Consider the following 27,416-nt stretch of genomic DNA (forward strand, 5'->3'; position numbering starts at 1 on the left):
AACCTGCAAATTATCTGAAAGGATAAACTACATTAATGTCGTTGAGACATTAACATAAACTGTTAGTAAAATGAAGAAGAAAAAAGACTGTTAAAAACCAACTTAAAATTTGATATAATTAGATTTTTAAAACCTAATGGTCAAAAAGGGTAGCATGGGAAAGAAAGAAAAATGAGTAACAGAAATGAAGGTGTTCTTGATTTTCATTTTATTTTAATTAAAATTTGTTGAAAAAAGGATCTATTGGGACTCTGTCCATAATTATGAAGTTATATCTAGATCCAGCTATCTGATTAGACCCCAGAGCTTAGATAGGGGTTCCTTTGTTTAATTTGTTGCCTCTGGTTTGGTTAAACCAAGGGTTACTTAACCTCTGCAGATGAAAATGCATACTTTATAGGTCCTCAAGAGACCCTTATTTGAAAACAAAATTTTCCCTATATTTCTTTGCAAATACAATCGGCACAAAATAAATCCAATAAATTTTGACAAAAAAATTGGACAAACCTCGTGGCAAAGGAATTGTCTAAACACACAACTTATAGCAAAAATATCTCCCAGAAATAGAACAAATGGATTTTCCGAGTAAAGTATATAAAAAATAAAAATTGGATTATTTCCAGATTCATTTCTATAAGTTGTGTTAAATTAAGTTGACGAATAGATTTGTGATTATAGTAAGTGGCAGGTAATGGTAGGTGCTTGTAGTTATATTTTTGTATGTTCTAAATTTGGTTATAGGCGTATATAGTATTTCCGTATAATTAACACAATTTTAGGCGGGAAACATGCGATTGCATAACCTTCGATTTGAAAATGACCTCATACTTTTTGCAATTAACGTTCTTTGCGCTGTTGTGATCAATATTCATCTCCATCTCCTTCACTGGAGATTGGATATTAAATGCATTGAATCTTCATGTAAGAAAGAAAGTTTGTCAATTTTTTGTTTTGCCTATACAAGGTTCCCCTATTAGAAGTAAATAAAGAATGGATAAATATAGGTTGCGGCCATAGGAGACTATAATCTCTATTCTTAAAATACTTGAGTCGTTACAGACTTTATTTTTTTAAACGGAATGCTGTATATATTGTTACATTATGTTGTAGAGCAGATATGTAGCTAGTTTGGAAAACAAATTATTTTTTAGAAAATTTGGGGAACGTCTATCATGATAATAAATATCTTTCAACCGTTTTAGATAAAAATCTGAAAATTAGTTTACAACTTGTCAATGGATAGTTGTATTATATTATGATAGTGCACATTTTGCGTAAATGTAAATAAAGCGTGAATTTTAAATGGAACCCTCTGTATTTTAATGCGGCAATATAATCGATAATTCATTCTTGCTTTTATGTATTATATCATACCATACCTATTTTGAATGTTTTGAAATTAAAAGCAAAAATATAGAATAATGTAGTTTAAGCAAGTATGACTGATTATTAAGCCATGGAGACTTATTTTGACAATTGAATTAAATAGTATTTATCAAACGATTGTGATAGAATCATGGTGCTTTATGGTATAACTTTTCTTTATAAAATCAACTTACTCTATTTAGTTTTGTAAACAAGCTTTTATTAATAAAAATATAACATTGAACTTTCAATTAAATTTGGTTTTAATAGCATAGACATATTTGTCGTTTTAAGACTAAGCTCCACAATGCAGCTCAAATCTACCTAAAGACTCTTTCACAGAGCTTTAACCTTTTCCCACCACATTTCGGAAAATTCCTAATTGCTGTATTAGATTTACCTGAAAATATTCACATAGATAATAAAAATAAACTTTACTTAATGTATTTCTGAATGTTATTGTTTGGTCACGTCATTAAGTACTTTGTTCGTTTGTCTGATTTTAATTCGATTAAATTTTAATTTTTTAATAAATACCAGGAATTTTCAAAATTGAAATATGTTATCTAATTAAAAGGTAAAAATTGGGGTTTTTGTAACCCGAAAGTGCGAGATTCTTCTGTTGAATGTTTGTTTTTTATCTGTTTAAACCTTCTTCATATTTTATAATATGAGGAGAATCGTTAAAGAAGAAATTTTAGTGTAATTAACTTTTAATGATGTATTTTATTTGTCTTTAAAATTCGCTATCTTTTGCTACAATATTGTTTATTGCCCTGTTTATTGACGTTCGAGGATATGAATAATATCTATAGTCGTTATTTATCGTTATGATCTTCTGAACTTTTTTCATTCATTGGGGGTAAGTTTGGATAGAGCTCATTAAATTTATTGCATCTTGCTGCCTATTGCACTGAGCTTGTATGTAAAATAATATTTTCTACTCCCTGCTCTAAAGTATCCAATTCTACACCGATCTAGCATTTGGAAATATCATTTTACGACGTCAGTTTCGTTTCCTACGACTGTTGGCCACATTGGACATTTTCGGGATGTTACCACACGGGTTTGAGAGCAATCGCGTGTTTTACGTGTAAAACAACGCCAAAATAAGAGGTGCAAAAAGTTCCTATTGGGTATATATATGAACATGAAAATTGACATCGACATTTCGTAAACCAACCAGTTTGCCAATATTTTTGAGACTAAGAAAGTTCATTATTCCAAATATCCGAGGTTGACGCTACGCGATTTTTTTGTCACTATCTCAGCGTTCAACAATAGAGTTCGTGTCACCTACCAAATAAATAACTATTAATGTTTGTGGATTCCATTCGGCGTCAAATATTTACTTAATTATTTAATCTTTTAATTATTGCTATATACATTTTTGTTTATATTTAACCTTGATCATATGTTTTGTTGATAAGTAGCCTTGTAAGGCGCGTTGTTATGGGAATTTTACGAGATGTAAGTTTGCGGTTAGTTTTATTAAAATTGTCGCGCGGAAGACAGTCCGGGACAATCAAAATTTTTAATGATTTTTGTGAGCGCGCGTCGGAATGGATTGGCAACCGTTCAAAGATTGGTGGAGACTCAAAAAGTGGCGAAAATATAGAAGGGCGAGCGACGCCGATTCGTTCGAGTCCGTCTGCTACTGCGACGAATGTTTTGACGACGGTGAAAACGTACGCATTTAGAAAATTACCCTGTATAATAAATGGTATTTTCACAATATTTGCCATCGGTTATTTGATATAATGAACGATGTAAAACGTTTTCTTTCTTTGTGAAACTCAGTAGGTTTTGTAAAGTTTGTATATCTGTATAACATGAGGTAAATGTAAGAATCGCCTTCAGTTTGATATTTACTTAGGTTATTTCTTGTACAATTGCCGCGCTCCGCGATCTTATCTACATATACAGAGTTATTCACGCTATATTGCACAGAATGTTGTATTCAAAATACAAGATTTTCAAAAAGTTTTATTTCTGTTATATATGAAGTCCTGTTATGGTTACTTTTTAAAATGACAGGTTGGTATGCAGGTTGTGCCAAAACTTTTAAAAGGATCAAAGTTGTATTAAAAAAAAATAGAACCCTATATATATCAAACCATTTTTGGATTCTACGACCAAAATGAATGTATACTTCAGTAACGTTTATGATACCTAAACCTTAAGGTTTTTTAAATAATTTGAATTTTGTCAAAATGTAATGTAAGCAAAATCTATTGTGTGGCTATCACTAGATTATTTAAAAAAAATTGTCTAACTTCCACTGTTTATAAACTCGACGTGACCAGAAAATTTAATGGTTTAATCTCAAACACGTATTCACTAGGTGAAGTTATTAAAAATGTTGATAGTCTTGAGCAGCGAAATGATTTGCAGTTTGCTGCTGAGGCGATACCCCATTGTTTTTGACGAATTTAATTTTAATCTATAAATAAATAACAAAACATTATTTTAAAAATGTGTGTGACGGATTTCAGAAGTTGAAGTTTGTGGTAAAGCACCCCGATGGAAGGAATGTATATTCAGCGATCGCCAAGGCAGTGTTGTTGGGCCACTTTTGTTGTTGGTTTCACATCAATATATGCTAATTGCCAAATTTTAACAATTCATAGAAATAATTGCAAAATAAGGCAACTGATTGATAGGTAATTGAATAGTACATTCCCTAGAAATTTAAAAAGTTTAGTGTTTAATTTAAATTAATCCAGCTCAAGCCACATAAAATTGTTATTAGATTAGGATATATTTTTGCCCACCCTGCATAAGATGCCAAGTTTATCAATAGTATTCTGCAAACTTTGCTGCTGCTTAATTACAAGTAAGCCTTAATACATTTGTTTGTCATTAATGCGGTGTATAATCTGTTAATTGTATTTATTTAATGTCGTGTTTTAATTGTTGTTTACTATGCGGGTTTAAATCTGGTTGCTATCAGTTTAAGGGATTGTGTGTGGTCCCGAAGGTTAAATTTCGTTAAACTGTTATATGGATTTCCTGCCTTACAACGAATTTAAACAGGTAATCGAATTTATAAACTGTGGAAGTCTTAAAAGCGTCGTTACCGCTTCTTTCTTCCAGCAGTTCAGCTAAATATAAAATAATAAAATATAAAATTTATTAAGAGTTAGAAAGTAACAGCACAAGGAAGTACTAAAACATCTTTATATCTTTATTTCTTAGTATACCTAAACATGACTAGCTTTTAATGATAGATTATTTGACAATAATAGGTTGTCCCAAAAGTTGGATTTTTTTTAATGGAACCGACTTTATATTATATCATAGCAATTTTAGATTCTAAGATCAAAATAAGTGTATTTCAATAAGTTTTAGTTTTTTTTTTAAATAATTTAAATCATTTTTTTTAAATAAAATGTTTTCTAATTGTAATTTCACGAATACAAAAGAAATATTTAAATTAACAGCTTTTAATGATAGATTATTTGACAATAATAGGTTGTCCCAAAAGTTGGATTTTTTTTAATGGAACCGACTTTATATTATATTATAGCAATTTTAGATTCTAAGATCAAAATAAGTGTATTTCAATAAGTTTTAGTTTTTTTTTTAAATAATTTAAATCATTTTTTTTAAATAAAATGTTTTCTAATTGTAATTTCACGAATACAAAAGAAATATTTAAATTAACAGTGAAATTTGCACTTCAGTGTAGCAATAAACTACATTTTATATATCAATTATAAAAACTCCCCATCTTATACGGGACCCTGTCCAAAAATTTATCCTAATCTAAAAACAAATTTAAGTGGCTATAACTTGATAACTTGATAAATTTATTAAGGCTGTCAGTTTTGTTTAATTTCGGCATAGGGCTATTACCCTTTGTAAGTTACTTTAGCTAAACTCTTTCTCATTATCGTCTGCAAAATGCCATATTGAAAACCAGGTGGATTGGCTCTCCAGATATGACACCCAGCTTTAACACCACTAGACTTCTATTTGTGGAGATACATAAAAGGAATCGTTTACAACACGCTTGCAACCACACCAGAGACGCTTTTAACATTGCAACCCCTCAACTGTTGTCCAGAGTTAGCAACAGTTCCAAGAAAACAGTGGAACTGTCGAGATTTTGAAAATTAAATACATGTTTTTCTTCATTTTTATTTAACTTTAATTACTTGTCGTTATAACTTGGTTAATAAATTTTTAAAAATCGTATGCATTATAATAGTTATAATCTATGTTCTTGTTTATAATACCTACCTAGTCGTTTTATCCGTTGGTTTTTGAACTTGCCTTAAGTTGTAGGTGTTAATAACAGAACTTGCACCATACACAGCCATAAACCAAAACTTTTAAGACAAACTATATAATAAAAGTAATTTTAAAAAGTGAAAAAAAGGTTATAGAACCTTGCACATCCTAAAAGTGAAACTTTTTGAAAATCTTGTTTTTTGGCCACAATATAGGGTGAATCGAGAATAATCCTGTATATATAACATACCTAAGCATGATGGTTAACTTTTCTTGAAAACTGTTTTGATTAGCGATAGCGATCCAAAGTTTGAGGTAGTACGTACGCAAGCTGAGGACAATCAATAATAAACAAATTTTTTAGGGTGTGCGATTTACCATCTTGTCTGTGGTGTGGTGGTTATAATCGTTTTATGTTGAAATGTATTTTTTTTAATAATAATGTTTGAAAATATATTTGTTTAAATGAAACAAACTTTATTACTGCGCTAAATCATATCCGAACAAAATTTTTAAATATTTATATTCTCATCTCAATGGAAACTTGAAATTTGAAAAATATTAAGTTAAATTTGTTCATAATTTGCAGTTTCAAATATTTCTCATTGGACGAATAGACGTGTTACTTGTTGCAATACTGGAATTATTAGTACCTACATATCTGTAAGGCAATCTTGATAAGATTATTCGTCGACTTAATAATATTTACAAGCGAATTTTTTTCAACTCGATATATCCACAGTTTTTTATTTTCGAAAAAATTTGAAGCAATGTTTTTCATCGACGACGAAAGGGAGGATTTTGACGTTGGTATTTGCGTTGACAGATTTAAATTATTGTGTTGATGATTTGGTGTTGCATGAAAAATTGATTTATTGTGCGCTATATAACCTTAAAACTCAAGATTGGCATGACAGTCCCTAACGTTAAAAAAAGCACTGCTGTGAAATGTTACTGACGTTTTCAGGGGGATTTGGAATTATGCGATCCCAACAATTCGACGCTCGACCCCCAAGATATGGAGAATGGGGGAAAAGTTGTCATTGTTGGAGTCTGCGCTATGGAAAAGAAAACACAGAGCAAGCCGATGAAGGAAATATTAACTCGATTGCAGGAATTCGAATACATTAAAGTCACGGTATTTCCGGAAGATGTTATATTACAGGTAATCTTATTACTAGTAATAAAAGAGCATAGCAAAAATACCCAATACCCAAGTCCATCCAATATTATTTAGCTTAATATGAAATAGCTCCAATATTATCTAATTATTAATAATTATCTAATAAGTTTAATAAACGCCACTAGTTACGGGTTTGTACGAGTAAATTGAGGAGTGTTAAGTAAACGAGTCGAACACTTCTTCTTCTTTTACTCTTCATGCCATATTGGGCATGATGGCTCGGATCAATCGCCCATTACCGACGTCTGTCAACAATTTTCGGTTTTTATACAAGTAGGAACTTTGAGAATTATTACATGCCAAATGAGCTAAATTGCTAAAGGCAGCTAAAAGTTGATATTCTGCAGGCATCTAAAAAAGCTACACTCAATCGAGAAATAAACTGCATGCGAGACGGGTAAAACAAAATCATCTCGTCATACAAAATTCGAGTTTCAACACTAGCACAAAGGACTGAAGGTTTGACATTTGTTCCATGAAGATGATAAGGTGAAGAACAAAACAATTACCGCTTCTAATTCTACATAGCTCTGCTATTTCCTTTCTTGATAGATGCAGTTTATGAAACCAAAAGTGAGAATGTGAAATTCTTGTCAAACCTTGACAATACATTCTCTCTTTACCTTGGCTCCAATCTCTCCATTTCAAATTACACATTTTCCTTACTTTCTTTTTCACACTGGTAATAAATTCTGGGAAGGGTGGACGCAAATCCAGCGGAGGCATGGAGGCACCTTGCACCAGGAGTCAAACCATCTAATGTCTGATTATGTATCATTCCGGAGTGGCTAGGGAGCCAGCACAATGATATTCGGTAACCGCACCTTTGGTTCAAAAACAATATTTTTTATTGGACGTCTGTATAGACATTGCTTTTTGATGTATCAAAGATGGAACCCTTCAAACTTTTCAATGAATCTTGTAGACAATAAGCGTGACTAGACTGAGGGAAGTTACTTAATACTCGCACTAGTACCCGGAAGGCCCAAGAATCACTCGCAGAAAATGCAAAGGAACTGCAGCGTGATAAATACTATATGCCCAAGCAAGACCAATGAAAACTGAACTGATACAACTCACCAAGTCAGAAAATCAGCGAAAATTAAGCAGATGCCAAAAGATCTGTACAATGAAACTCAAGAGCAACTCCTTTGTAGTACCGCATAAACACCAGTGAAAGTTTATAAAAGTATTGCAGCGGACTGATTTAGATTGCACCATCACAGCAAATAGAAATTTTTCTCAAAAAAATTAAATGCCACGATTTCACTTTTATGCCAACAAAAGGTAGCTAAATAAAGGTCTAACACTTGTTCCGTTCCGTTCCGTTCCGTTCATTCCGTTCATTTGCTATTAAAATATATTATATTTAACAAAATAAATAAGAACTAAAAGTTCAGATTTTCACGAAATTATATATTTTGACATGACAATTGTTTCGACAACACGGTGTCTTATATCAAATGTAATGTAATGATAAAGACACGGTGTTGTCGAAACAATTGTCATGTCAAAATATATAATTTCTTGAAAATTTTGAACTTTTAGTTCTTATTTATTTTGATAAATAGATTTTCATCAAGTAAAAGCTCATTCAATATGAATATGAATGATATTGCTCATCTGTCCACCTGAAATTCGAATTTTTTAAAATCCAGGTGTCCTTTGGATAACAAAATAAAATTATATATATAATTATAAGATTACAGCTATTTATAGTGTGCATTTTGGTGGCTTTGTTTGTAAAAAATTTCTTTTTCACCTGCACAAGTGTTTGATATATTTTATGTTTATTCTAAAAGCATTAAAAGTATAACTGTTGATATATCGGTTTTCCCTAACGTGTTAGACTCTTGGTTGACTTTATTGTAATACAAGAAAAATAGTGATGTCACAAAACGCCATCTGGCGGCGATACGAATCAATCAGCTCTGGCCAGCGTTGATCGCCCAAGAACGAATCCTTATCCCACAACTCCAAGTTTGACAAAATGCATTCAGTCATTCCGACATTTATTTCCAAAAATGACAAACAATTTGCAGCATTTTCTCCTAGCTGTTTTACTCATAAATTTGTTCATAAGTCTTTACGACAAGTACTTTTCGAAATAGGTCCATGGCCAATTTAGCTGTATCTAGGCGGCCGCACAGCACACTCGACCTTGCTGAAAAGTTTCTTGGATTTCATTCTGAAGTTTTTACAAATTATTAACTGTTATCATACTGTAAACCTATCTTTGACGAAACTCCAAAGTCATTAAGACCAAAAACCGAGGCTGGCTAGGAAATAAGGTCTACATTGCAAAATGTGAAGAAGTCTTTCTAGCAACATCCTCCTTTTCTTCTAATATTTTGTTATCGGGAGAACAATATATCAAGCGAAAATACTGCGTCCGTCAGTTCCAGGTCTTACCAATATTTTCTAGATTTTTAGATTTTTTATGGTGGATGTAACTAACAACTAACATTTGTCACGGCTTAAGGTTTTAATATTAGATAATCTATATTTATAAGACACCTTTGCTTTTATAAGAGTTTTTATGTCCATGTCACTTGTGCGTGTTCGCATTGAAGGAAGCGTGATCTCTGAAAATGCCAGTTGAAATTGACAATCATAAATAGATAAATATCAAAACGCTTTAAGTTTTATAATATTACATCCCAAACGTTTTCGTTTCCTATAAAACCTTTGATGTTGGTTACTTCAAGTTTTTTTAAAAAGCTATTATAGCGTTCTTAGAAGCTTTACTAGAACATGTACTCCGTAAAACACTATAATGAAGCTATCTTGAAGCATCTAATAAATATTCTACAGCTACTATGAAACAACTGTGAAAGGCGGTGGTGTTTTCCCAATTTCTTTCGTTTGCAGAATTTAAACAAGCATGTTTGTTTCTAAGCTTTATCTAGATATTTATAAAAAACTAAATACACTTATTTCAAGAAAAAGTTAATCAACACCTCAAATGTGAGGCTTTACAGCTTGACTTGATTTTAGAAACCTGTTGAAGAATGGCCGCCATGCGACTGCTTAATCTCGTTCCACTCGAAAGGTTTTCCTTTGGATAAAGCAATTCAATACGCCCAACTCTACAATCCATACGTTATAAATAATTTGCCTAAGCAGTATGACATTCAAGATAGAAGAAAAGTCTATTCTACTTTAGACGCCGAAGGAATCGAAATCCCCAGATATGCCGTATTGGACAGAGATAGTCCGAATCCCAAAGGTAAAGTTTATGCAATGCACCAGAGCATCTCGCGAGTTTGTGTTGCGTTTGTTAATGTCTTGTTTTTTTTTTCAAAAAGATGTCCATTTTGTAGATCATGAATTAGTCGAATCTGAAGATCACGTCGAAGTTAATGGCGTTATTTTTAACAAACCGTTTGTTGAGAAGCCAGTATCTGCCGAAGATCATAATATTTATATATATTATCCGACGTGCGCAGGCGGGGGCAGTCAGAGACTTTTTAGAAAGGTTTGTGACTTAATATTGTATAACCTCGTTAATTAACATCCAATTAAAAGACAATTTTATTCTAACATGTATTTCCTATATTCTCTCCAGTAAAATAATAGTAAAAAGAAAAAATATACTATATTCTCTGTAACAAAAAATTATGTTTAACTAATTTGGTAGTCTGTGAGTCATCAAGACAAATAGTCAATGTCACACACAGAAGTCATTTAATAATTTCACCAACTCGTAAAGAGAACCTTTCATCAAAACGTTTTTTGGAATTACTAGGTGAAATACAGCAACACAGGCGGCTAATAGGCAACATAATTAAGCCGTTTCTTTCTGGTAAATCACTATTACTAAACCATTTAGATGAAAGTGCAAACATTTTAAAAACTTTGTGTGTTTTCAATTTGAGTTATGTACTTTTTAAACATTGGTTGCAATATGCTTCATAGTTAAAGAATGTTCGCTTGCAAAATCTGTAGAATTTCTCGATAAAAACACATGCTTGGTCATCTTGGCCAGGTGGTCATTAAGTTATAGAAAGAAAGACAGAGGCTTATTAACTATTCATATCAATTTTACAAACAATAAATGGTAAGTCGGCAGATAATATCTATATACAAATTTTAAAATTTAACTATAGCCGACCCTTTAGCCGGTTTAGTTTACTGCCAGTCGAGCTGGATTTGGTGAAGGCGCAGGGGAAAGTCGCCGATGATTGCATACTTATAAATAAATTGAAATTGTTTGCTTAAGCAGTTATATTTGAAAGAGATATTCCGCAGCATTTATCTTTATTCAATAAACCCAGAAAGCATCAGTTAATCAATTAAATATTCTAAACAATCACATCTCATCAGCAAAGAGCATAATTTTTCTATCAACTACTAGCATTGATAAAAAGCGAAAAAATCAATGGCGCTAAATTAGGGAACGCCGCTACTAGCCATAAATCTATGAAACGATTGGTACTGTATTCTGTTACGCAGATGTGATTTCGAAATAAGAACGCTTGATTTTTAAAGTGTAAGAAAATAAAAACCTTAAATAACATATTATTTATTTTAGTTTATATATGTTTTAAAAATTCTGTCACTTAAATGTTCGCCGCGGCTTTGCCTGATGAGTCGAATTCTGAAAGTTCAGTTTTCAATGACCTCATTATAACGATGTGGCTCAATTGCAGCAATTCCGCGTCTGATGTTGATTTTAACAGTGTCAACCGACCGTGGTTTATCGGCATAGCAGAGAAAAAAATCCATCGGAGTTTAATCGCATGACCTGTGCGGCCAGTTAACGTCGTTATTTCGCGATATGTATCAGACTACTCAAACTGCTTATGCAGTAATGTATCATGTAGAGTACGGCACGTTGCTACGTCTTCCAACTCACCGAGCCACTTCTTCGGGCGGGATTTCGTTGCTCCAAATTCTGCAATTCGGCTTATTAACGAAGTCAATCAACCAGAAGTGCGCCTCGTCACTAAAGATAATTTTTTCCCCAAATCAGGGTCATACTCCTAGCGACCAGTTAGAGAATTCACTCCGCAGTCTATGATCATTGGATACCAATTCATGAGTTAATTGGCGTACAGTCGTTGGTCGATCTGCGACAGGCCCACTTGCTTTAAATTTTTGCATTAATTGAAGACTAAGTAGGACGATCATGGACACCATAAACTCGACGAAGTTTGCCGAACGAAACGTTGGTTTTGGTAATAAGTTTTAACCATTTCGACACGTTGCTCAATTGTATACAGCCCCATATTAAATGTCAAAGCCAACTGAATACTCCTGGCAGAGATAAAGCGTGTGTTACTTTCGACCTTGCAATGCCAGGTTGGCAAATATCGAGCATTCTTATTGGGAAACCCTTTACTACATGTACTTGCCTTCTGTGGTTCATAGCTTTATTATTGAATTCTGTAGAGCAAGCTAGCTTACTGATGGTCTTGTCCCGTTTATGAAGTTATATTGTTGTGGGTTATCAAGTTAACGACATCTTGAATAACCTCCCAAAAGATAATATTATCAACACAGACTTCCCTTCTTTCTGGCTTCCTTCCTTGCTTCCTTGCCAAAGCAACTTTATGAGAAGCAGCTTATTCTTTTTTTGGGGAGTGTTGGTAAACCCACCAAAAAATTTAACAAAAACATTAACACTCTCTTTAGGATTGGAGTATCTCTCTTCCCCGTTAGTGACAATCTCTGGCATTCCGTATTTGAACGATTGGATCTAATGAACGACCTTAAGGTACACGGATCCTTTTAGATTGCTTTTTTAGGCCATTCGTAAAGTATATAAAAAACTCCTAACTTCTAAGTGCAATGATGTTGATGAAATATTCCAGCTCGTCGATGTTTGGCCGTTTGTAACATTGTAAAATTCAATACTCGCTTTTGTAACATTTAAAAAACCCTTCGCCGTTAAATACTCGGTCTGTTTGCACTGTGTCTAGTTAGTTTAATCTAGAAATGAAAAAATATCGAATCGCACGTCACCTTTTATTGTCCAAAACATTTAGATCGGAAGTCGTAGCAGCGTCTACTCCCCGGAATCAAGAGTAAGAAAAACCGGCAGTTACATCTACGAAGATTTTATGCCAACAGACGGTACGGATGTAAAGGTATAAATCATAAAAATGTACACTTTGTCTCAAAGTATATCGTTATGGCTTTTGAGGGCAATTATTGAAGTAACCTGCCGACGGCAATAAAACACCTGACCAGTGGATATTGTAGGATAGAGCATCAGCGACGAACTTTTAAGGTGTTTTAAAAATATAAAGATTATATTGGTATTCATAATTACCTAAATAAGTAAAATTTTGAAAACGTGCTGTAAATTTGATTTTACTTGTTAGCATAAATGTTCTAATAGGTTGAATATACAATGATATGGAGGTAGACCTAACAGAGTATGTCCTGTTCAGCTAGACTATCACATACATATTGTTTTTAATGGCATATGAATTTAGCGCTTCCAAAACTTGCCTTTTTTTGTAACTCGTTTCAAAAATGTACTTGCAGGTGCGTTTATCTTATACTTTTTACTGGAATCAACCCATCCGTTGGATACTGGGTCGTTTCATCTAGGTAGATTGTGTGTATTTTGCGGTATTAAAATTCCGTTTTACAAATAACTCTACGGAGGGTGGCGCGGCTAATAATTATATTGGTTTCGTCTTCTAGCTATCTTTTCAGTTTAGCCAAAGTAGGAACAATCCGGTTTTAATACAGCAAATATATTTTCCTACCCATTATGTCTTGTTCACTATTGTCCAGAGGATGAGATTCTATTCAGTAATTCACTTCTTACAATATTGACGTTTTTGCAAGTAGGCAGGTTTCTTTTAAAGCTTCTTGTTTAATCAATCCTGTAGTTATCAAACATTCATACATATTTTTCACAATTTGTTTTGCATTTAATGAAATGTAATTTCGACGCGACATAACGGAAACATTAGTAATATAATCGCAAGAAGCTTTGATAAACGCACTGTATAACGGGCTATTCAACAATCAATAAGTTATTGGTTGTTGTGATTACCTATTAACAACAGGTATGAGGGTCGTAATTAATTTTGGGAGAGGATTCCTCAAAGGCAAGATGATATATACTTTGAGACGCTTCATATCTCCACTTGTAGCATGGCGTATCTACTATTTAGGTGTATACGGTGGGACCTGACTACGCTCACGCGGAAGCTAGGAAATCACCCGCGTTAGATGGAAAAGTAGAAAGAGATAGGGAAGGGAAGGAAATTCGATACCCGGTGATATTAAATAACGCGGAGAAGCTGATTTCGAGAAAAGTGTGCCTCGCTTTTAAACAAGCAGTTTGCGGATTCGATTTGTTGAGGGCTAACGGTACGGAACAACAATCGAATCTTTTCATGATCATAATCGCCATCTACCTTAGGAAAGTCTTACGTATGTGACGTAAATGGATTTAGTTTCGTCAAAAACTCGAATAAGTACTACGACGATTCCGCTAAGATATTAGGAAACATGATATTAAGAGAGTTAGCTCCGACGTTACACATCCCGTGGTCTGTACCCTTTCAGCTCGACGATCCCCCAATAGTTCCCACCACGTTTGGTAAAATGATGGAGTTGAGATGCGTCACCGCCGTAATTAGGCACGGCGATAGGACTCCCAAACAGAAAATGAAAGTTGAAGTTCGTCATCCAAAGTATGGTTTTTATTTATATATACAGGGTGTAATTGAAGTGACATCGTATAATTTAATAAATGAATCTAACCACCGAGGCATGAATGGCAAAAATACTGGTTAAAACGGTCGTTCGTAAAAATTGCTGAAAATATTTCGTTTAAAATGCTTATCGTGCAACTGGATCTTTCAGGAGTATGAATTAATGACAGCGATAAGCCAGGCATTATAAAAGCATCTGACACATTTTAAATCAAGATATAGGCATGAGAAGGCTGTCCGCGCATTGGGTGCAGTATTGACTCTAGTTAGACCGAAAACGTGTTCGAATGAACATTTCCAATGCTGTTAGCGCAGTTTAGGTTTGGATACACCATCATACGAATTTCAGTTTGAACTGCTCCACCATCCGCCACCAGGTCTAGTCCCAAGCGACTTCTTTTTGTAGAGATGGGAGCATCGCAGGGAGAAGTGTCTTATATCACTGTTAAGTCGGAAACTTTTTAAGTGACCCTCATATTCAGCGTAATTCAGCGGACTAATTTCTTATCTGCTAATACTACAAAGGGTTCCTGATATATTTATATTATGAACGTTGCTAATTTTAAATTCACCCCCCAAAAAAATGTTTTCAGTATTTTATTCTTTAGTCCACGAACACTACAAAGAATTCCTGATTAATTGTCAGCAACGATATTGCTAATTACATAAATTCAAACTCCGACAAAAAATTGTTTTCATTATTAGTATTAAGCAAATTTGACCACCAATTGTTAATACGACAAGCAGTTCTCCATTAATTTTGATTACAAACCAAATCTAATATCACAAATTCAAACCACAAAAAATACTCTCATCCAATATTTTTAGCAGCGCCAAAAGGTTCTTGCTTTTAAAAAAAAATCATTAATTACTCAAGGAATTCATAAATTTTATAAAAGATTCATGAAAAAGTTATACACAAATTATTTAAGAAGTCGTAACTTTAATATTTAGTAATTCTGAAGCCGTAGCGAATAACGCCTGCAGTTTAATGTTTATTCGTTATTTTCTTTACCACGCCAGCTACGAAAACTTCCAGTTTATTCTAGATTGAACTTCATTTATTTTGGTTTATCCACTTCTTCACTGGCAACTTAACAGTAGTTTTATACCTAATGCACTTATTAATGATGTGCTGTGACGGTTGGATTATATTTTTATATATGTGATCAAAGATCGTTTATCAGTTACACTGATACTATACCAAAACTAGTATTGCAAGACTCCGCAAAAGTTTTTTTACTATTTCTTTTTCTTATAATTTATTCTGTCCAATACTCTTATTTGATACTTTTGTTGCTATTGAAAAAACTATTAGTGTTCATTTTAAGAGTGTTTGTGGTGCAGTGTGTTAAAAATAAAGTGAGAAAATGCAGACAACTTTAAGTCGCATTTGCATAAATATGAGCCACACCAACAAATGTATTGTTGAGTAGTTGATTAGTTTTGTACCAGAACCATGGCATTAACATAAAATAACAAATAAGTTGTGATATTTTGGCAACGTTGGGTTATTTCATAGCCCACGCGATTATCTGTCCTGTAGGACCGGTTAAGGTTATGAATAATTAGATTTTTTTATTCAACTTGGACCGAACAAAGTATCGATTCGGCATCAGGATGTGGTCCAGATTCACTAATTCGATTATATAATGTCAGTGAAATAAGACCCTGTATATTATTATTTATTACTTAATGAAATTACGTATTACTAGGATTACTTCCAAGCCAATTATAGTTTCGCCGTTTCAAAAAGTACAACAGTGAACTGCCACCGTTATTTATTTTTTAGATTTTTTGAAATTTTCGAAAAGTACGATGGATATAAACACGGTCATGTGAAATTGAAAAGGCCGAAGCAGTTACAGGAAATATTGGACATTGCGAGGTCACTTCTATCCGAAATTCAGCATCACGAGGCTGATCCCGAAATAGAAGAGAAGCAGGGAAAACTAGAACAATTGAAAGCGGTTTTGGAAATGTAAGTATTTTTTTTTAGTGCCATTTTCACAATCACTATGATATTTAAAAAATTTTCATATCGTCGTTTTACTTTTAGAACCTCGTAAGATAAAAATTAGAATTAGTTCAGTTTATTCTATCTTAACAGCGAATACCAAGTTGTGACCCTAATTTGACATGCGAGGTTTTAGTAAACCTCGTAACGAATTTTCTGAAGTTATTGTTAGAAATAAGACATTTAATTTGCTTACGAATACATTGCTTCGTTTATCCAAAAAGAAAAAAATAACTATATTTGAAAAGTAGCAGCAGTTCCTGGGCATATGCAAATGGAGTGCGGCAGTATGCATTCCACTATTAAGCAGAAATTCAGTAATCAGGAGATTTATGTAGTGTCTGGGCTTTTAACTCCCCCAAGAAGTAACTACGCCCTTTCTATCGATTGTTGGTGGTTAAACTCAACAACCAATAATCTATTTATAAGTAAAGGACAAGAAAGGGTCGAGTCGGTTAGATGTCATCACTCAGACTTAATAAAAGATTAGACTCCGCTACTCATTCATAAAACCCATCAACAGTTCTAAGCGGCGAACTAATATAATGAATGGGAATAACTAGAGAACCTGTTGAAGGTTTGTTGATTGCCGAAAGTACCACACATAAAGCAATTAGGCTAGATGCAAGTCGGAGATGCCACATGCATCTTATGATCATAATTTGGGAAGGATGCTTGTAATAAACTCATTATATATTTAAAACCGAAAACGGAGAACAAATTATTCAATTATTGTCAATTATTGGGATGTTGTTAATAGTAATTGGGACGTTTTTTAACCAATATAGGTGTAATGCTCCAAACGTTTATTACTATACTGAAAAATTATTGACTATGCCGCTCACTGTTTTAAAAAAGTAGAGAAAGCAAGATCATAATCAATGCCTTAAATTAAAATAAAGTGACATTAACACAAAGTTCTCACTGTTTCTGTGTTGCAGTTGCAATGTCTGCCTCTAAAATTTATAAACACCTTAAACATGCAATAATTGATTTTAGCTTTTTAATAACAAAACTTGATATATAACCCACAACATTTTCTAAATAGCAGATCAAATCTTTCAGGCAGTTTAATTTTAGAATTCATATTGTTCAATTCTTTGACAAAGTTTAAACATTCAATAGTTGATATTAGTTCTTTAAAAACAAAATTCGATATTAACACACAATATTTTTTAAATAACAGGTCACATTCGAAGCAGTTGAATTTTTGAAATCATATTGTTCAACTAATTTCACGTTTCGTCAGCAATCATCGTTTATAGGCTGCTTTAAACTGGCGTGCAGTTGTTAAGCCTGCCTTATTGCCCAAATTCCACGTGGTTCTGGAAAGTCGATAGCTAGCGATATACTTCAAAATTATTTTTTCTCTAAGATATAGACCATTCAAATTTTCAGACTAGAAATTCCAAAAAACCTTCAAAACCTGACAGATTTTAGAATAATGAAAAATGTAAAAAAAATAACTTATGTTGCAGTCGATAGTGGCCTTTTAATTTACAATTAAACTACATTACAAACATTAGAATTCATCAGTATGTTATTAATAAAATACCTTTCAACTCCACTTAAGGTGTCACTCCGCTTAATGGCGATCTAAAAAATGAGAAACTATTCAAAAGCTAATACTTACGGTGGGTATCGACTGCGCGCTTCAAAGCCTGGAACATTGGAACGCGCAAAGTGGATACGGATATTATGATAATTAATAACAAAAGCGGCAGCAGTCACATCATAAAAATTTATTTAAAAAATGCATTTATCGTATATATAAAATATAAGTGTAAATATATTTAAAAACTCAGCTTGTATTAGGCGGATTAACAAATAAGCCATTTCTTGGTTTTTGTTTTTCAGAATGTTTTGATAAAGCCTTTATCCTAATAAGGATAACCAAACGACGATTTAGGTTGTAAACGCCAAGTGTTAATTTTGCATTACAATAATTTTTAGCACCTTCCTGGTTCCCTTCTTTTAAATTTTAATAATATTATGTTCTTTCAGGTTTACGTAATTTACGTAATTTCAGTATTTCGGTTCTAAAAATAAAGAGGTCACTTTAATGGTAAAAGCTTTAGGTCATACCGATGTCCACCGGGGATTGATTTTGTATATTTATCAACAAAGCAGATTTTGGTTAGTAGGATTCTTATTTATTTGCGATTTTGGCAAGTTTGAATATTGAATTTATTAGAAAAATATTTTCTAATAAACCCTGGCACATAAACCTGAAAGAACATAAAATTATTTTATCTGCGTTATATAGATACATTATTATATACATACATTAGAAGTGATCGTATCTTTTACTTAAACTTAATATAAACAAGTGTCTTCTAGACGTTATCGACGTATCGGCTGTGTTGAATAACCCTTTTTACCGTGTGTTTCCAAAAAGTTTCTTACGAGTTATATCAATAAGCTTTTCGATACGCCTCGTCGAAATGTTTAATAAGTTGACAACAATATACAAGTTACTGGCAGCGACAAAACATAACATTATAACTATAAAAAAAGTTAACATTTCCAAGATCTAAAAGAAATTCCACGTGATTTTTGCTATTTTTATGAGACTTCAGTACCGATAATATGTCTTTAGATTTTTAAATATTTTTTGTTATCATTCAATAAATATTATTTTGTTGCTATAAATATATTGTATTCATTTTTATGTATCGTGTAGGTAGTATCTCTTTATATCGAGGTGGCCCGTTTATTGTGGGTTGATGCCTTTTCTCAAAACCTGTAAAAAATACAAAATGTTTGCATTTTTGTGGATTTATTTACACAGCCTGTAATTCACCTAAGTCTTCTGACATATTTTGAAATGTATGTCAATATATTAGCTATAAAACCATTTTTCATTGTAACAATACAACGCGGATATTAGTTGGTCAAGAAGTTAACAGAAAAAAAATCACTTTAGAAATGACAGTTACAGTTCTAAAATGGAACAAATTCAAAAACATTTTCACATTTGCTGAAAGCCTAGATGAAACAGTGTGAAACGAATATTAAAAGAAAATAAAAATTTTAGTTCTATGAAAATTTAATTTTTATATATACATTTCTATAGTACTCGATTGTTTTCTTCGCCATGTTTCGCTGTCGTAGTACTTTTGAACCGCAAAAACGTTTTATCGCTACTATTTTACATTACATATAGGCAACCTTATACAAAAATACCATTTTTTAGATATATAAATATGATAAAATTATAAAAATGGGGTGTTTCCATTAAAAAAAAAAAGACGAGTTTTAATGATTTGTCATTTAAATTGTTTTTTAAACGTATATATTTTCTTCCATAAGAAAACAAACCCTAAATATATAACAAAAGCTTTCAGTGGGAGAAATCGATAGATATATATATTTAGATTTGTAAAAATTCACTTTTCACATATAATTCAAAATACGCTTACGGGATACGTAAGCTTAGATGGGCAGTCCCCGAAATTACTAGTGGGTGACGTCACTAGGCAACCCAATTTCCGAACTACGCTTTCTTGTCAAATCATTTTAATGCATGGTAATCATTTTTATACATTTTTAATTTAATACATGATCTTCAAAAATAAATATTATATATAGACTTACTTTATTGCTAGTGTTTAGACTGTCGAAAGTATTTAACATAATAACGAGCAATTTGGCCGACAATTTTTTCTTCGTCTCATTGCTTTCGACTAAATGTTAAATTTTATTGTATAAAATATTTAGAATTTAAAATAATACAAGACGCTAGCGTTTTTGAATCTATGAATGTTGTATTGGCTTTGGATACTTTCAAATAGAAAATATCACTTCAATAGTAATTACAAACCTTCTTGAACTATAACACACATCCGATATATAAATATTTTCTTTATAAAATAATGGAACAATACAAGTACAAAATAATAAACACAGGGAGGATGTAAATGTACCAGGGACACATTTCACACTCAGAAAGATCCACATAGCATCTTGTTACTAAAATAACTTAATGGTTGATGCATTTGAAATATCCTCCGAACTCTAAAAAAAAACAATTTAATTTTTATCAATAATAATATCCTGTTGAGTCTTTGTTAACATTTGTTTTAATACCCAAACACCCTTTTCAGATTTAGAGAATCGAAAAAGTGATGTTACTGTAGTAACTGTTAGGAATTTATACAATAGATACAAACCGTTTCTGCTATTCCGCTAAGAATTATTCTTTGAGGAGTAAATTTGCATCTTAAAACGGCTTTTCTATCGGCAATTCTATCAATCAATCTCCAATCGACGTCTTACCTCTGTTCGCATGCCGTATTCCTTCCCCGTTACGTTACACTCACGGATCTTCAATTCATACATCTTTTTTGATATTTCTTGAAACAGCAAGCAATTCGTCGTGCGGCCTCACATTGCCGTTTTTTAGGTACGGCCATTTCTCCGGTATAAATAGGAAGGTTCAAATGAAATATCAGCCGAAGGGTAGGCCGAGAGGATCGAGCTCCGACGATGGTTAGTAACGATTTCTGTAAAGTGATTTCGCATAAATATTGATTAATGATTCAGTAGATAAACCTGCCGAACCGTCTTTGGTGTTAATTTTGAAATGGGGGGGCGAACTGACTCCGGCAGGTAGAATACAAGCAGAAGAATTGGGTCGGATCTTTCGCTGCATGTATCCAGGAGGACAAGGTAGACATTTTGCCGGTTCGTATTTTGCTTTTTTGAATCGTCTCTTTCGTTAGCGCTTATGATGATGTATAAAAGGTGTCAGTTTAAAAAAATAGTTTGGCGTATTATTCCCGATCTGTCCTGGCATTTGTTTAATATCGCCAAAATGCTTATTTGCAGAATTGGGTTTAGAATTACACGCTGGTTAAACTCTAAAAATCTCATTCATTTGGAACATAATGGCACAGCACCAAAGGGCACAATAAACTCCGAATATTATTATTACGAAAGCTCTCTAACCAAAATAAAATCTAAGTTTTAGTTTAATAGGGAAAATTTTTGAGGAAGAAGTGACAATTTCTTTAACTGGGAATTTCAGAAAAATATATCAGAATTTCTAGAAAGGAGGTGAGAATTTCTGACATAAGTCTCACATGGGGGACAGTGCCAATTGAAACATTAGATATGCACAACAAATGGGCATTCTCTAAACTGGAGGGACACCAAAATATAATGAACATTACGAATTTTAATATTATTTGGACGTTGCTCTAAGAGGATGCTAGTTATTTAAATTAATCGATCTTTTTTTCTGTTGGGCTATGGTTAAAACATGATTGGTGAAAATCTAAACGAATGTTAATTGTTCATAGAAAAATGTGCTCTTCTTATTACGTCGAGCTCTGTCGGATTTTGACTTATTTAGTTTAAAACGTTCAAGGTATTTTTTCTGATTTTTTTTTAATAAATGCTTAAAATATAAAAAGATGCGGGGAGCAATAAAAAACAACATTTAGCAATAACAATTTTGGTAATAATAATAAAAGAAACTTCAGATCAAATGTTGCAACTGTCCACCCACCATCGATCTTAATACATTTACTATACACTCTCTTATTTATGAATTAAAATATCCTGTTCTTCATCAACGGTGATTTCTAGAAAGTTTAAGATCTAGTTGCCTTCGATTTGGGTATTGTTGTAGATATCTTCGAGTAAGTCCACTAAAATTTTAATTTGAAATATTTTCGTTGCTATTATCAAAATTGTTATTGTTAAATATTGATTTTTTATTGTTCCCCTTATCTTTTCATTTTTTATATATAAATGTATATAAATAAGAAAAATACGAATGGGCTATACAAACATCCATTAAAATTTTGATTTGAAATTTTTTCGTTCGTTTTTATTGCTCCCCGTATCTTTTCATCTTTCATATATAAGCGTACATTTCTTTTAAAAATGTTTAACATTCTTGTAGATTTTGATCATCGCCAATTAACCATAATTCGGCATATAAAAAATATGATTCTCTTTATCTAAATAATACCAGAACTGATCTCAAAAATTTTGATTTATTTTTTACAAATTCTGAATTATTTTGCAAAAGTTCTGATTTGAGTTATAAACTTTAATTTTAGTACACTTTCAGCAATTTCTTAGCATTTCATATGTTAAATATAATGAAAAATATATTACATTTATAACGAGTGGCCATTTTTTTTTAATTTTTTCTTTGCTTCTGAAACAAGTTACGATGATTTCGATAATTATGTTAGAAAAGCTCACCTTTTATAGATTGTCGTCCTATTTTATTTGCTCTTAAGTTCTCGTTAATTTATATATCATTTGCAGTAGTGGCGGACCTTTATGATGATTTTTTGATTTGTATGTTAATTTGGTTGCCGGAGCATCGTTTCATTGCATTACAAATGTCGCTTGTCACAATATGGTTTAATACGTACAGTATCTGGAGATAAATAAACGTCATAAAAGGGTGTGTGTCAGAAGTTGTGTGAGGGTATTATTCGAGCAAAGTGTCTATTACATGCTGCGTGCTAAGTTGTGGCTTCATTGAAGTTTTCGGAAGCATACTGTTCTATGCCGGAAGCATAATGGACTATATCGGACTAAGTAGAAAAACCGATTTTTAAGTTATAAGATCAACAATTTGACATTTATTTTTTGTCAATCATGGAATACTGATATGGTCCATAATTGTTTACGTACTTTGTTCTTGGTACGAGTTTATTATCATCTAGGGGAATATGCAGGAGCCCAAGGACTCGGCTTGCTACGGCTGCATTCGACGTTTCGACACGACTTGAAAATTTACGCGTCTGACGAGGGAAGGGTACAAATGACCGCCGCCGCATTCGCCAAAGGTTTGCTCGCGTTAGAAGGCGAACTGACGCCCATTTTGGTGCAAATGGTGAAAAGCGCTAATACCAACGGCCTGTTAGACAACGACTGCGACAGCAGTAAATATCAAAACATGTAAGTTTTTCGTATTTCGGATGTGTCGCTTCCGAGGTATATTTCGTATGGTTCCTAGGTGCAAGACTAGACTTCATGATATGTTACAAGTCGACAGGGATTTTACGCAATCGGATAGAGATAAAATTAATCCGTGCAATTCCGTTAGTATAAACGAAGCGATAGATTTCGTGAAAAATCCTTACAAATGCTGTGTTCATATTCATAATTTGATTAAATCGTTGATGGAGATTGTTCAAATTAAAAAGGATGACACTAAAACGAAGGGTGAGTGATATGCGTTATTTATAAATACATAAATACATAAAAATTCATTCCTGTGTGATTAACTAAACTACGTTTTGCAAAAACCTAATTGTGGTAGGTCAAAAAAATTCACAAGTAGTATAAATAGAAACGTGTATATAACTGTGAATGCTGTCGAATATAAAACAAGCAGATATCAAACAACAAAAACATCGAAAATGCAAACACCAAAACTTTGTCTTTAAATTTAACAATAGAGTAGAAATAGATTTCTTTTAAAAAAGATGTGTTATCTATTGTCCATAGACATTTTCTATACATTATAAATGATCACAGTGGCCAATCCTAGAAACAGTTCTTAGCAGGTTTTTGCAATTTAAAATAAACAAACCTAGAATCACAGTACTAGTAGTGTAACTTACATGAGTATGCAGTAGAACATGATACATTATAATTAAGTACTTATAAATAATCAACCTTCTTAGTAGCTACAGACTGAGGGCGTTATTTTCGAAAAAAAAATTCTATTGTTTGAATGTTCTTCCAACTTAAGCTTAAATATAATACGCATTTAAACGAATAAATACGAAAACTAAGGTCATAACTACTCAACTACTCTACTCAATAAGTTTCAAATCTGGCAAGCTTCATTTTGGCAGTTAAAAGCTCATGGGTCAAAAGCCTTGGTCAGCTCACATAAGATTAAAGCTCATTGACGGCCTAAAGAGGCCAGCTGACGAATGTGCGTACAAACCTATTTTTACTCTGACTCCGCCATCCAATTTGCAAACGATGGCGCCAAAGCTGTGAAAAATTTCATACCAATTTCCGACCAAATAATCATGGTACAGATGGCAACAACAACAATGGATATTAATATAACTGTATGCCCCAACACAGGACGCAGAAGACGAACAGATAGGAAAGTTCTAGGAACACGTGGCACAGGCACTGTCAATAACAAAGAATCATGAGAAAAAAAATTGGAAAAGAATATGTGGAAGACATAATAGAATACCATGGTTTGGGTATGAGGAATGCTAGAGGTGACCTGTTCGCTGACTTCTGCTCGGAGAAGCAAACGGCCGTAACAAATACAGCTGAGGGCGTCACTGGAGCCGCCAACTAGCATTGAAGAAGTGTAGCATAAGACTAAGGATGCATTGTTAGAGGTGCAGGACTCCAAATTACATCCATTACATTTGATAAAGACACGGTGTTTAAACAATTGTCATGTCAAAATATATAATTTCGTGAAAATCTCAACTTTAAGTTCTTATTTATATTGATAAATGGATTTTCATCAAGTAAAAGCGACCTCAGTTCAATAATCGACAGACTATCTACTTCCTGGCTGTAATTCCATCAATTTATGGATAACTACAATTTATTTTCGCACACTGCGTTCGAAATCGAATATTACGTAATACACACTTGACATTTGTGATTTTTGGTTATGTTTAGTATCGCCTATATCACCTAATATTTTAAAGCTTAATTTGCTATAAACAGTCATGGAAGAAATAGGTGTAAACTCATTAAGGACCCTAAGACGTAAGCGGGACTTCAAAAAAAAATATTTTACCACGCCCCGTATCTCAACTTTTCATGTTAACATTAGTGTTCCTTGCAACTACTGTTAAACGCTCCGTATATTCCAGAAGCAATTTTGTATCACGGGGAAACTTGGGAGCTGATGCATCGAAGATGGGGCAAAATAGAAAAAGATTTCTATATGAAAAACAAGACTTTCGACATAAGCAAGATTCCGGACATTTACGATTGTATTAAATACGACCTACAACACAACCAACATACTTTACAATTTGAACAAGCGGAGGAGCTGTATATCTACGCGAAAAATTTAGCGGATATCGTCATTCCCCAGGTTAAGTGTTTGTGTTAAATTCTTGTTTTGTTTATTTTAAGAACTTTTTTTTTAATTCAGGAATACGGTTTAACTGCGCAGGAAAAATTAACGATCGGTCAGGGAATCTGCACTCCTCTGTTGAAAAAAATTAAGGCGGACTTGCAGAGGAATATAGAAGAGTCAGGAGAAGAATCCGAATCTGTCAATCGTCTAAACCCGAGATATTCGCACGGCGTTTCGAGTCCGGGGAGACACGTGCGTACAAGGCTTTATTTTACAAGCGAAAGTCACATCCATTCTCTCCTTACTGTTTTGAGGCTCGGCGGTTTACTTGATGTAAGTTTTATAAAAATGATGGATTTTGGTCGCATACTTAAAATCGTGTTCTTAAATCGACCAATCTACAAAAGCGGCAACTTAAATAAAATATATATAAAATAAAAATGAAAAAATGTAAATGACCTTTTTTGTTTGATTTCCTTAAATAAAAGAACAGATACTGAAAATCTAAATGGGTTATTATGGTTATTGTTAGTATCGTTTGTTTTTAGCTATATTTAATCGTTGTTGGCTTTCATTGTTGTTTCTCACCTGTATTTTTTATCTTTTTTTTTCTATTTCCTTACATAAGAGGGTTATACGACACGGAATATTGTGGCTAAAATGCATGGTTCTCAAAATGTTTTTCTTTGGGGATGTGTAAACATTTTAATGTTAGTTTCATACTATACGGGTGGTCCCAAAACTATGAAAAATTGTTTTAATTTGGAACCCCTATATATTTTCGCATTTATTAACGCTTATGATGCATGAGAAATATTTAAATTGTCAGGCAAGTTTACAGGAGACTGTCACACATAAAAAATACGTTATAAAACACTTACCGGGTTTTACAGTATGGTCCTTGTTATCCTAAACTAATAACAGGTTTAAGTGACCATAATTTGAATAATTGAAATGGAACATCATATTTTTTAACTACTAACTACTTTTCAATTATGAATGATTTAAGGTGTCCTATAGCTAACTTGGCGTTTTATTATTAATTATGCTTTTTAGTTAGTTTAATTGGCTTTGGTATTCAAGATAATCAGTTCGTTTATTACACGTACACATTTCCTTGTATTGTGCTTTTATAACTAACATTTCCACTTATTTCCATTAGTCTCTTAAAAACATTTGTGTTGGGATGATTTCTTCTAGAAAATCTTTGATCATAAAGTCGAGAATCCCAAAAACAATTTTGATGGTATTCTCCAAGAATAAAAATAATTTCAATGCGCTCTTTTTTGGTCTAAACAATACATCTACATGACCAACTATACAACAGTTACAAAAAATAATATTTTTATGGCCAAACGAGACAAAAACTCACAGCCTAAATAAATTATTTAATATTTTCAAATTGCATAGGCAACGAGAATCAATAAAACTTTAATTTAGAAAAAACTTAAAAGTATTATAAAACATACCATAAACGCCAAAAGTTAGCGTCGTAATATTTGAAAAGTACATTCCCAAGAATATGGTATTCCATTTAAATTAATCAAGTATAGCTATTAGATTAGAATAAATTTTTGCCCATCCTGTATAGGAGGGAATTTTTTTATATAATTGAGATATAAAATACCTACTTTAAATTTCGCTGACATAATTTAAACACTTATGTATTTCAGAAATTGAAATTAGATTACATTTGGACAAATTATTTACAAAACGTAAAATTTAGGTATCGTAGAATCCAAAAATGCTATTCAATTTCAAATTCAAATTTCAGACTTTTAACATTTTTGTATGATATATATCCCAGAAGTAAAACCTTGAAAATTGGTCACAATATTCCGTGCGAATTAATGTGAATAATTATATAATGTATATAATTACCAAGAT

At 32.7% G+C, this 27,416-nt stretch overlaps 1 protein-coding gene across 8 annotated transcripts in view; it reads left to right on the forward strand.

The window, feature by feature from the left end:
* LOC132708170 (inositol hexakisphosphate and diphosphoinositol-pentakisphosphate kinase) overlaps positions 1-27,416 on the forward strand; it is a 54,489-nt gene that overhangs the window by 648 nt on the left and 26,425 nt on the right. The window contains exons 1-14 of one of the 8 annotated variants that reach the window (XM_060680313.1): positions 1,978-3,053; positions 6,569-6,766; positions 9,782-10,013; positions 10,093-10,262; positions 12,775-12,876; positions 13,921-14,119; positions 14,172-14,445; positions 16,259-16,447; positions 20,889-20,974; positions 21,029-21,169; positions 23,188-23,410; positions 23,469-23,677; positions 25,318-25,544; positions 25,605-25,862. In XM_060680313.1, coding sequence (XP_060536296.1) covers positions 2,928-3,053; positions 6,569-6,766; positions 9,782-10,013; positions 10,093-10,262; positions 12,775-12,876; positions 13,921-14,119; positions 14,172-14,445; positions 16,259-16,447; positions 20,889-20,974; positions 21,029-21,169; positions 23,188-23,410; positions 23,469-23,677; positions 25,318-25,544; positions 25,605-25,862 — 2,634 coding nt within the window. In that variant the 5' untranslated portion in view covers positions 1,978-2,927. Of the gene's footprint in view, positions 1-1,977; positions 3,054-6,568; positions 6,767-9,781; positions 10,014-10,092; positions 10,263-12,774; positions 12,877-13,920; positions 14,120-14,171; positions 14,446-16,258; positions 16,448-20,888; positions 20,975-21,028; positions 21,170-23,175; positions 23,411-23,468; positions 23,678-25,317; positions 25,545-25,604; positions 25,863-27,416 lie in introns of those variants that run through there. The other 7 variants (XM_060680317.1, XM_060680315.1, XM_060680312.1 and 4 more) reach the window with 7 other exon arrangements.

This window comes from Cylas formicarius, unplaced genomic scaffold, assembly GCF_029955315.1.
Source record: "Cylas formicarius isolate icCylForm1 unplaced genomic scaffold, icCylForm1.1 PGA_scaffold_10__41_contigs__length_53128322, whole genome shotgun sequence".
Lineage (NCBI taxonomy): Eukaryota > Metazoa > Arthropoda > Insecta > Coleoptera > Brentidae > Cylas > Cylas formicarius.